This window comes from Tursiops truncatus, chromosome 14 (genome assembly GCF_011762595.2).
Source record: "Tursiops truncatus isolate mTurTru1 chromosome 14, mTurTru1.mat.Y, whole genome shotgun sequence".
NCBI lineage: Eukaryota > Metazoa > Chordata > Mammalia > Artiodactyla > Delphinidae > Tursiops > Tursiops truncatus.
Genome location: NC_047047.1, coordinates 66,395,641 through 66,408,332, shown reverse-complemented (window position 1 = coordinate 66,408,332; position 12,692 = coordinate 66,395,641). Strand labels below are relative to the sequence as shown.

The 12,692-nt window shown below is 38.6% G+C and overlaps 1 protein-coding gene across 2 annotated transcripts in view; it reads left to right on the top strand.

Moving 5' to 3' along the window:
• Positions 1-4,337: 4,337 nt before the first annotated feature.
• Positions 4,338-12,692, top strand: part of SPDYA (speedy/RINGO cell cycle regulator family member A) — a 35,721-nt gene continuing 27,366 nt past the window's right edge. The window contains exons 1-4 of one of the 2 annotated variants that reach the window (XM_019943103.3): positions 4,338-4,922; positions 7,517-7,598; positions 8,767-9,019; positions 11,046-11,104. In XM_019943103.3, coding sequence (XP_019798662.1) covers positions 7,581-7,598; positions 8,767-9,019; positions 11,046-11,104 — 330 coding nt within the window. In that variant the 5' untranslated portion in view covers positions 4,338-4,922; positions 7,517-7,580. The remainder of the gene's footprint in view (positions 4,923-7,516; positions 7,599-8,766; positions 9,020-11,045; positions 11,105-12,692) is intronic. The other variant, XM_073791478.1, reaches the window with a different exon arrangement.

The window sequence follows — 12,692 nt, the reverse complement described above, 5'->3', positions numbered from 1 at the left end:
CCATTCTCTGTTACACATCTGTGATGCAGTATATGCCTTAAGTTTTAGAAACAAATCCCTGTCTCCTGGGATAATTGCCCCAGGTTTTTGTAGCCCATCTCTAGCTGGGGCCTGGTAACACCACTGAAATTAATTTGATAATATCAAAAATCTAGGTTAAAAGCTTTCTATTTAATAGGGCTTCCCTGGTGGCGCAGTGGTTAAGAATCCGCCTGCCAATGCAGGGGACACGGGTTTGAGCCCTGGTCCGGGAAGATCCCACATGCTGTGGAACAACTAATCTCGTGTGCCACAACTACTGAGCCTATGATCTAGAGCCCACGAGCTGCAACTACTGAAGCCCATGCGCCTAGAGCCCGTGCTCCGCAACAAGAGAAGCCATTGTAATGAGAAGCCCGCACACCGCAACGAAGAGTAGCCCGTGCTCGCCGCAACTAGAGAAAGCCCACAAGTAGCAACAAAGACCAAACGCAGCCAAAAATAAATTAAATAAATAAATTTAAAAAAGAAAACACCACTTTATAGCAGTACACCATATATACTCAATAAATATGTTTAAAAAAAAACAGCTTTCTATTACTGTACTGTACAGCCTGTTTTTCGTGGGGTACCCTAATCTTTTATTAAGTGAGTATCCTAAACTATTTGGGTATCCTCACTGACAGGTTAACACAAATTGTGATCTATTCCATTTTTGAAAGAAAATCAATTATTTGCTGTACAGATCCGTTAATATGTTGGGCGTTCCTTCAAAAAGTTGTTCCATTTGGTCCTTAGAAGCCTTTGGGTCTAGATAAGTCTAATTTTGACTAGAATGTATGGACAGAGATTTTTTGTCTCTTTTGTTCGCTGATGTGTCTCCAGCTTCTAGAGTAGTGCCTAGCACATAGTACGTATGCAAATGTTGGTTTAATGAATGGCAAATGAGTTTCAAAAATCACTATTACTACCACTATTTTGACACTGTGACCTTTTGGAGAAATTAGCAAAAAATAATATAGTTGCAGTTTTTATTTATCTTCATCTAACTGCTTTTTGTCTCGTACAAGAATGCTGGAATAGTCTCAGGAGAAAATTGATCTGGGTCTATATGGCAAAAATAGTTTGTTGTCAAACCTGTAATCCTTATTTGGTAAAATATTAGTAAGTATGAGAAGTCAGTGTTCAGTTAGTTGAAGGAACGTTTCTCAGCTAGCTGCTGACAGGCACACTGGGGAAGTTGCCTCTTGTTCAGAATCAAACTTTCCAAGATCCTTATGGGTACTTTCTTGCCTCCCCTTTGCTATAGTTTATTTAGGTTCTGTTTTATTGACCTTAAAGTCATCTTTGTTGTGAGCCACTTCGAATATTTTTAGGAAAGTGATATAGTTTTGTGTAACATTTTGTGTTTCAGAAGTCACCTAGTAAATATGCACACTTAAAACCAGGAATCAAAACTTGAAAGTGGAGAGGCTATTGCCTCATTTTAACAAATAAGGATTATGTCATAGGCAGAAGCAAGAATGGGGAGAAATCAAGAAAGATATTTTCATTAATGAGCAAAAAAGTGAGGTACAGTGGAGAAAACTATTCTAGAGAGAAATTTTATAAAGTCCTTCTATCTAACTATTGTTCTATCCTAATACTTCTGAAGACTTTATCTCTACCATATAAAAGAGCAGTCAGCCAGGCTGCATTCTTGGTCATAGTGCAAAATTCCAGGAAGGGAATTTTGCCCAGCTTGAATCAAGGGCCGGCCCTTATGACTCCAGTGAGTGAGGAAGGAGAGAGATGATATTGCATGAATATAGCTGCTATCTCTACACCCAAGTGGTTTGGGAGGTTCAGTAGAACATTTCCTAGAAAAGGGGTGCTGAAAATAAAGCTGTCCTCTACAATACACCTTAAAAGATAATCTAGTCACAAAAAGACTGAAAATATGACATTGGCAAGATGTCGACTAATGGAAACTCTTACTTAAAACTGGTAAAACTACCTGGGAAATGAATTTAGCATTGATAATCTTGTATAGTTGAAACTGTGCATACTCTAAAACCCATCAGTTTCACTTTAAAGCATTTATGGAAAAACCACGAGTGCACCATGGGGCATACATATATAAACAGAAGTATTGTAGTATTCAAAATATTTGACTTTAATACACGGGCACTGACCAGACACCAACTCATCAGAGCCTGTGCAAGCTATAAATAACTAATTTGGCTTTACAGAGGCATAGCAGCTGATAACCAGGTCTGTGCATGGGAATACTCAGAGCATTCATAGCAAAAAATAACACAAGTGACTTGACAGAAGCATTGATTCATTATGGTATATTTACAGAATAATCCTACACAGGAATGAAAATGATTTACTGTCATTCATTAGTGTGTCTAAATCTTGAAACTATGAAGAATACAAAGAGTATTAAATTTTCAAACAAGATTTGTGTTTAAGAATACGGTAAATCTAAAAAGAAAATGGAATGGGGGAATTAATTACCTGGCGGTCCAGTGACTAGGACTCGGCACTTTCAATCCCTGGTGGGGGAACTAAGATCCTGTAAGTTGGGGAGGGGGGGATGGGAAAAGCAAAAGTCACCTCTGCTGGGAAGTAAGGAGAGGAGGAGGAGCATACAGAATCTCAACAGTATTGTTTAATGTTCTATTCCTTGGATCTTAGGTTCATGCTTTTTGGGTGGGCAGTGGCTTCTTGAGGTTTTGTTTTATGCTAAGCTTGCATATATGTTACTAATATTCTTTTGTACATATCAAATATTTCATTTTTTATAAATTTATATGCAATCCCATTTATGGAAAAGAGGCCTAGCTTTTTTTTTTTTTTTTTTTTTGCGGTACGCGGACCTCTCACTGTTGTGGTCTCTCCCGTTGCGGAGCACAGGCTCCGGACGCGCAGGCCCAGCGGCCATGGCTCACGGGCCCAGCCGCTCTGCGGCATGTGGGATCTTCCCGGACCGGGGCACGAACCTGTGTCCCCTGCATCGGCAGGCGGACTCTCAACCACTGCGCTATCAGGGAAGCCCGAGGCCTAACTTTTGATTTAAAGTGAGAGACATGCAACTCTTCCTTTCACTTGAACCCTTAGGAGCCACTGTAAGGTTACTAATTGGCCTGATTTCAATTTCATTGTGTCTCAGGGAATAGGCCTGAGGAAAGTGAGTGAGACAAGAGAATGGCCAGTTAGTGGAGCAATCAAAACACACATTTATAGATGCATTAAGTTTGCTTTTATGGCCTCCGTTTGTGGTACCCCAAAATAATGACAATAGTAACATCAAAGATCACTGATCATGGATCACCATAACAAATATAATAATAATGAAAATGTGTGTAATGTTGCAAGAATTAGCCAAATGTGACAGACATGAAGTGAGAAAATGCTGCTGGAAAAGTGGCGCTAATAGACTTGCTCTACGCAGGATTGCCAGAAACCTTCAATTTGTAAAAAATGTAGTATCTGCAAAGCACAATAAAACAAAGCAGTATGCCTGTAGTAGTCATTCATTGTTCAGTAAACATTCTGTGTACTCAAGGCTGGAAATTAGTAATCACAATAAACCCTGATACCTTGTGGAAAAGAGAACCACCAGGGAAAGAGAGAATGAGGCTCAAAGCAGTGTTTTCCTAGGAGACTCAGTATTTAAGGTTTTCACAACGAGTTTATGCTTCTTGGTTCATTCCCCCATTTAAGGGCCATGGGGAAAATATCCAAAATGCTTATAAGGAAAAATGAGTTTGCAGATTGTGTCCTCTTTCATGTAGGTGATTTTTTGCCATCATCTAGCTGTGTGAGAGCCCGAGAAAGAAGGGAACTAAATATTCATTCTTCAGAGTTGCTGACTGAGGAACTAATTGCTAGGAAGTGCCACAAATACGCAAGGCCAAATTGCTTTTTAAGTGTGATAGTTGTGGTAACTGAAAAATCTAGAAGCAATGCAAATATCAAAATGATTTACATTTGGTCCATCCACTCTGGACTATTATGCAGTCGTTAAGAATACTCAGAAAGACTGTAGCAACATGAAAAAAGGCCATGATACGTTAACAGGGGGAAAAAAGCAGGTTATACATTAGATAGAAGGGAAGCGAAGAGTAAAAGATGTCACGTACAAAATTTAAAAGCTATGAAGAATCCTTTTACTTATTCATTGAACAAACATTTATTAAGCACCTTACATCCCAGGCACCAGGTCAAAAAGAAAAGGTTCCTGTAGAAGAAATTAGTTTCGAACAATAGATTTAACAGGATAGAATAACATTACCCCTTCTCACAAAGAGCCACGGTGCTCACACCTTTCTTTTTTGGTTTAGGTTGTCTCTTCCTCTGTTTCTACAGTTATTTTAACGTAGCAGTAATTTACAATTGCTGCTGCGAAGTTCACCTCTGATTCTTCGTCCTCCTGCTGTTGACGTCTCCGTTTACCGCGTTCCTGCCAGTTTGTGTGCCCGGTGCGGTGGAGGAGGGGTAAGTTAAGACCCGACGTCCCAGCCCGGCAGGGCCTCTCCATCTCGCAGCAGGGAAGATAAATGGCTCTAATCCAAGCCTGACTTTGGTAAGTGTCCAAGGGTAAGGCGTTACATTAGAAGGCAAGAAGCGGTCTGGGAGTGTCGAGGCGTTTTACCAGGACCTTGCCGGGAGGGAAAGCAAGGCCGGGTAACGTGACAAGGTGGGCAGGCGGCTGAGGCTGCGAATGCAGCGCGAGGTGGGAGGGGAGGCGCGCGTGCCTTGGGCTGGCCCCGCCCCCCGGAGACAGGCTTTGCGCGCTGATTGGCCCGCGCCGGCCTCGCCCCGGGTTGGCGGGAGGTCTCCGAGCCCGCCGTGCCGCGGTGGAGTAACCTGAGAGCAACCGTCTGAGGCCTGGGGCGTCTGGGGAAGGCTGCCCGCCGGCCCGGCCCCCGCTCACTAGCCTCGGTTTTCCGCAGGTACTCTCCGCTCGCGCCCTGGCTTCGGGCCTCGCCGGCAACTCTCCAGTTTTGGTTGTGCCTGGTTCCTCCGTCCCCTCTCTCCCCCAACGACGCCACCCTCAGTGTGTGAGGTAGCGGCGGCGTCTTGGCCCCTTCCGCCCGTGAGTTCCCCGCCTCAGGTGCCGGCGGGGAGGAGGGGCGTCGCGGTCGTACGGCGCCTGCCGGCGCAGGGCCGCGGGGCCGGGGACGGCGGCGAAGTAGAAAGAGGGAGGCGGGGCGCCCCCCTCGGCCGGGTTTGTCGGGCTTCGCCGGCACAGTGCTCTTTGGCTCAGCTGGTCGTGCTCACTAGTGGGCGGGGGAGGAGAGGGGACAAAGGGGTTGAGGGGAGATGCGTCCCCAAGTGCTAGCCGTGCCCTCTCCTCAGCGGGCGCTCCCCTCCTCGGGAAGGAAGGCCCTTAGGAAAGAGCTCGTGCCTTCCCGCAGCACGCCCGCCCACCTGCCTTTTCCCTTGGCCCATTTATCAAAATTTACTAATGTCCCTTTCTTACATTTCCAGTACGACTGGAGGCCAACTAGCTTCTATTAAAAAATAAATAAATAAAAAAACTTTAGAAGTAATTTAACATTTAAAGACTGATAAACCCATGCTATGTTAAAATTGAGATCCTGTCTCTACAAATTTTATTCTTTATCATGAGCACATTAAAAAAATACCTATGGTCTCTGTTACCAATAAAATTTTAACATTTAAATTACATGTACTAGTTGAGGTGAAATTTGGTTTTCTGTCACATTGGGACTCTTCTTTCTTTCGAAGACACCCTTCCTGTAAAAAAGATACAATAATAGTGCTGCCATGTATTGAGATTTTGCTAAGCATTCAGCACTGTGCATTATCCGTATAGTTCCTTTCCTCACTAAGCCTACAAAATATGTATTATTAACAATGCCTAGTAAGTAACTTTAATTGAATACTTACTATGTACCAGGTTCTAAAAAAAAATAGCTGCTTTTATTATCTCAGTATCACAAGTGAGAAAATGGAGGCTCCCAAAAGTTAAATAGCCTAAGACCCAATCGCTAGTGAGAATCAGGTCTTAATCCAGGTCTATTCTCCAGTATTTTAACGTATATTCTCAGGTGGCTCTGTCCCTCTGCCTTCTGTCGTGCTGAAAAATCCTCTGTCTTAAAAAAAAAAAAAAAAAAAAAAATTCTTGGGAATTCTCCTGCGGTCCAGTGGTTAGGAATCGTTGCTTTCACTGCCAGGGCCCGTGTTGGATCCCTGGTGGGGGAAATAGGATCGGCAAGCCGTGCGGCCGGCCAAACTTAAAAAATACTACTAATAATTTGACTGTTGTCATTCTTTTAGTATGTCTAAATGAAGAGCAAAAATAGAAGTTACCTCAAGTTGGAATTTGACCAAAATGTTGCATTGATAGCTTCTCTCCTTAAGGTCCTTCTCCATAACCCTCCTGCCAGTGTTTGGTTATTAATCTCAGTGAATCTCTATTTGAGGAATTTCCTCCTCTTTCTGTTTTCTCAAATTTTATATGAAGCAGAATAGTGTAAAACATATTTATTTTTTTGATTGATAGAACATTTGCATTCTATTTCATGATACATCCAAGGTTGTTTTAACAAAGCAACGCTTTTAAGTTACTTAATATTAAATAACGTTAAGTAAAACTGACATCCTGGGAGATATGCCACAACCATTCTATATTCTGGCACATCTGTCCCGCACTCCCCCAAGCCTGCCCCCACACCCCAATGTGAGAATCCTGACTATTTAGTTTTTTCCATCTAGATTTGTAAGGTTGCTCTTTCTTTGAGGGGGAAAAAAAAAAAAAGATGCAGATGAGACCTCCAGCTGTCTCCCAGATGAGGCGGGCAGGAAGTAGCAAAACGTTCTTAACACAAGTCTCAAGGCACAATTAATCATGCATTCCTTTTTCTATGGAGTTTGTAGCACTCCCCCACCCTCAACTCCATAATTGCCTTCGATTTGCTTGGACCTTAGGATCTAGGAAGAAAGATGAGAGGAGAGGAGGGAAGCAAAATAGAGGGAGGAGAAGCGATTATAGAATTAATTTAATATAATTTACTCTGCCTAGTTCTTCATAATCTAGCCCTGTACTGTCTAATATGTGGTTGTTGAGCAGTTGAAATGTGGCTGGTGCAACTGAAGAATTTTTACTGCAACTGAAGAATTGAATTTTTACTTTTATTTAATTTAAAATTAAATACTGAAGGGGTGTAAAATATTTTTCCCTTATGTACCACATCATTGTTTTGGTAAGACTACATTTCACTTTAACTGTTAGAAATTTAGCATCCAAAATTGAGATACACTGTAAGTGTAAACACCAGATTTCAAAGACTTAGTATGAAAAAAAGAATGTAAAGTATCTCATTAGTTTTTATATTGATTACATGTTAAAATGGTATTTTGGATATACTAGGTTACATAAAATACATTCCTAAAATTAAATTCACTTGCTTATTTGTACTTTTTAAATGTGGCTTTAGAAATATAAAGTGACTCACATTATATTGGACAGTGCTGATCTAGCCCCACTATATCCAATCTTATTTTCCATTCCTTCCTTCAGCAGGGAAGTTGCTGAAGGTCAGGAAGGAGAATCTGTACCTGACTCCTTGAACATCAAGGGAGGCATGGCTGCCTGGGTCACTGTGAGTTATGGATTCAGAGGTTCTCATTAGGGTCTTAGAGTAGTTTCCTGCTTTGGCTATTCATAACTACATTTCCTATTACCCTATAAGTACTTTGACCGTAAAAGTAATGCTAACTAGTAATCACATGAACTAATTACCACCAAACATGGTAATGATTATGCATATTGTTACATATTGATGGATTAACTTTGTTTCAATTTTTATTAGTCTATAACAGTTTACATTCATTCACACTGGTAATTGGCCACTCAAATAGCATAGTCATACACTCACAACTTTAGAAATTAAAGTGACCCTACCAAATGTAAAATAGATAGCTAGTGGGAAGCAGCCACATAGCACAGGGAAATCAGCTGGGTGCTTTGTGACCACCTAGAGGGGTGGGATAGGGAAGGTGGGAGGGAGACGCAAGAGGGAGGAGATATGGGGATATATGTATATGTATAGCTGATTCACTTTGTTATAAAGCAGAAACTAACACACCACTGTAAGGGAATTATACTCCAATAAAGATGGTAAAAAAAGAAGATATTAAAGTGACCAATTTATGAGAATCCCTCAATGCACTTTATACCATGCATTTCTTTGCTAGAATTGTATTTAACTTTTCAATAAATAACAATCAATGCTTGTTGAATCAGTGAGTTTTATAACATATCAAGGAATTAACCAGTTAGAAAATATGCTTTTTTGTGTGTGAGATTGCTTTTTAATATAATAATTGATGTTGATAATAATTTAGTTCTGGAAGTAGTTTGCCTTATTGTATAAAAACTTTGACTGACATAATAATATGATAAAATTGTCAATACAAGCAGAATAAAAATTATCAGGAAAAAGGAATACCACAAATAGATTATAAACTCAGCATAGTTTCTATAATTTAAAATTTGGTTTTGAGTTCCCTAGTAGTCAAAGCAAAATAGTATGCAGGATCTTATTATTTGGGAAGAGAAGGCATATCAGTTACCCAAAGGAAGCATAGCTTTTCTTGGTACTAAATTCTAAAAGCAGTTTCTCATGTGAGTCATTGTCATAACTAACATTTTAGTAGCAAGTTCAGTAACATTTCCTATGACTGCATCTGATAGTGTCATCCAATCTGTTGTTTTTATATAGAAGTGAACAAGAGTGTGATAAATAACTGTGTGTTTTATTTTTACAGGAATTGTGGGAAACCAAAATGAGGCATAATCAGCTATGTTGTGAGACACCACCTACTGTCACTGTACATGTAAAATCAGAGTCAAATAGATCACAGCAGCCTAAAAAACCCATTAACCTGAAGCGTCCTATTTTTAAAGATAGTTGGCCAGCATCTGAAAAAAATGCACATAATAGCGACAAGTCTAAACGCCCCAAAGGACCCTGTCTAGTTATACAGCGTCAGGAAATGACTGCTTTCTTTAAATTATTTGGTAGGTTTAAAATATTGTAATGGGGTAATTATAGAATACTTAAAAATAAGAATATAAGATCTATTTTATCATTTTTATAATAAAGAGGATACTGTTATTTTCTATGTCAGATTTTCTATCTCCAACCAAATTTGCCTTTTGTTTTCCTTAGTCCTTTTTTTTTTCCCCCTCAATGCTGGATTTTTGTTTGTTTTGATTACTTTTAGAGTAGAAATTCATCATCTAGCTTTTAGACTACTTAAATTCAAGTGTCAAATGTAAATTCTGGGCAGTTCAAGGTCATAGCATGAGTTTTGTTTGACCTAAAGTATAAATACTACATAAAGTCTCAGGTGAGCCAACTGACCCAGTGTCACTGGGCCTGAGGGGTTTCCCAGGACTTTCAGTGCTGAAACTGAGCAAACTGGCAAGGTTAGTCAACCTAGAGCAGTTTCAGTATTATATCTGGGGAATATTATTAAAAATTAACTATGCTTTATCATCATGCTCATGTAATGAAATTGAGTTTGAATTTGTTCAGATCATGAAACAGTGCTACTTTGCTAATAAGCCTCTTAAACATAGCCAAAAAGAAACTTCTTTATAGTACTTCTACTGGCCAAGAAAGAGGATTGGTTTTTGTTTTTTGAGGTAAGGCAGTAAGGTAGACGGAATAAAGGGTTGGATAGATGGATTCTGGTAAGTATCTGCGGGACTGAATCAAATCAAGTAGCTATCACTGTCTGGTAGATCCAGGTAACAGCCTTCCTTGCTTATAGAGGAAAGCATATGCATAAAGGAGGAGAGAGTTGGGGACAAGAGTGTTTGCCCTGCTGAGAGGACAGAAATCTTTAAAAAAAAAAAGGAGGGCAAGCTGGTTAAGATTTAAAGAAAAGCAAAATAAGATAATAGAAGACAAAATGTAAATAATACAGGTAGAAAATGTTGAACTATAAAGATGTTCCTTGTCAGGATCTAGAATACTGTTAATAAAAGTTTCCCTCTCTCTTTATTAAGAGTAGAGTGAAGTTATTACCCACAAACTTTATTATTATTTGTAACTGAATGTGAGAAATAGGAGAAAATACATGGCTTTACCATTTTAGGTAATTTAAGAAATAGAAATGGAATTAACAAGGCAGAAATTAATTATTCTTAAAAAAGCAGTACTTATACTTGGAACTTTCCATTTATTTGACTACATTGATGATATTTCTAGGATATAACAAGAAGTTATGCTTATTTAACTTAAAATGCAGGGGGAAATGGAAAAAAGTAGATCTTTCTCAAATTATATTCAGACAGCTACCCATATATTTTGGGATTATATATTTTAGCCTTTTAAAATTGAAATGAGTGTTTCTGACCTATTTTTTGGATGTTATTCATTTTTTAACAGTATGTTTGTTGATCTTTTTGTCATACTCAGTTTTTTCCAAAATTAAATGTTAGTTATAAATAACTAATGAATTATGAATCTCCTTTACATAGATATTTTCATGTGTATTTGGATAATAGATAATTGGACAGAGATAAGTAGGAGAAGAGAAAACTCAAAACTAAAAATACCCCGTACCTAAAAGGAGAAAGTAGTTAAAAAAAAAAAAAAGTAAAACATATTTAGAAAACAGAGTATTCATTGAGTCATTATGTCTTAAAGACTTATCTTTTATCAGATTCCATTTCCATCTGTTAAAGATTGATTTTGGAAAACAACAAAGGCTCATCTAGAGCTACCCAAGACATATTTCTAAAAGAGCTATAGAAATATTCAATAAATCAAACAGTTCTATCATTCTTCCTGCAGTCTGGGCTATATATTAAGGCAAATCAGATGGGAAGCCAAAGAATAAAGCAGTAGCTTTTTGTACAGCGCTTGCAATGGCAAACACGCTAAAGAACTGAAAACTACACCTTGGACAACCCTGGTCCTGCCATTTTTGTTTGATTTCTAAGCATCATTTGTCATCGTCTTATGTAAAAGTTAATTCTTCAAAAGGAAACCACCTGTTTTCAAAAGACAAGTCATAGCTATCTTTTGTTGTAGATGACGACTTAATTCAAGATTTCTTGTGGATGGACTGCTGCTGTAAAATTGCAGACAAGGTAAATTTGTTAACAGTATAATCATTAACCAGCATTATTATGTTACTAGGCTATCAGGACTTTAATGAAGCTTATTAGGATTTTCTATCTTATTAATTAAGGTTAGGAAAAGAACTAGCCTACATTGCTCCTTCAAAGTGGAATCCATTAGCATACAACATAGATTCATTCTATCTATACTTGAGGCATTGTGAAATATTATTGATTAAATGACCTTAAACCCATATCTGTTTGATTTAAAACAAGAATCAATATAGACTTAATATGTTCTTTGTTTGGGTGGTTGGGGGTTTTTTTGTTCTGTTTTGGGTTTTTTTTTAATTGAAATTTAGTTGATGTATATCAGTTATAGGTGTACACTATAATGATTCAAAATTTTTAAAGGTTATACTCCATTTATAGTTATAAAATATTGGCTATATTAGGCTTAATATGTTTTGATCAGAATTATTACTTTTTATCAGGTAATAATATCTGAGATTCATTCCACTAAGGCAGTCTGTTACACATTTTAATATTTTGTAGATAATTTAGATAAAACAAATCCCAATAATCTTGTAGAGTAAAATTAGTTTATCATGTTCTTTATTTAGGAATCAGTGTTTCATAAAAGAACATCATGATGCTGACTTATATACTAGGGATTGTGATGTTTCTATACTATTTAGGTTTAGCTGATCAGTTAGAATTTCAGCTTTATAAATGTCATCTTAGACCAGTTAGTCATATCAGAAAATTCAGCATGACTTCGTATTACATTTAAAATAACATGCTATGGGACTTCCCTGGTGCCACAGTGGTTAAGAATCGCCTGCCAATGCAGGAGACATGGGTTTGATCCCTGGTCCGGGAAGATCCCACATGCTGTGGAGCATCTGCGCCCATGTGCCACAACTGCTGGGCCTGCGCTCTGGAGCCTGCGAGACACAACTACTGAGCCTGCATGCTGCAACTGCTGAGGCCTGCATGCCTGGAGCCCGTGCTCTGCAACAGGAGGGGCCACCGCAGTGAGAGGCCCGCGCACCACAACGAGGAGTAGCCCCCCCACGCTGCAACTAGAGAAAGCCGGCATGCAGCAACGAAGACCCAAAGCAACCAAAAATAAATAAATAAATAAATAATGTGCCAACCAACAGAAAAGGGAATGAACAGAAGACTAGCTCATGATTAAATACCCACTAATTTCATATTGATGTGAACTCTTATTTTAAGCTTAAGATAAAAATAAAATCAGAGGGTTTTTTTAATTTTGAAAATTTTTAGAAAATTTCAAACATACAACTTATAGTAGAGAGAATAGAACAAAGACCCTCCATGTGCCTGTCATCCAGCTAAAACAATGATCAACTCATGGCCATTCTTATTTCTTCTAATCTCTCTCCCCAAACGTGGATTATTTTGAAGCAAATCCCAGACATCCTAACATTTTATCCATAAATATTTAACGATGTACTTCTAAAAGGTGAGATCTTTTTAAACATAATCAGTGTCACTGATGCTTTTAAAAATTGACAGTAATGCCTTAATGTAAAATATCCAGTTCATGTGGAGTTCTAAAGTTTTAAATTTTACAAATTTAAGCACCTTA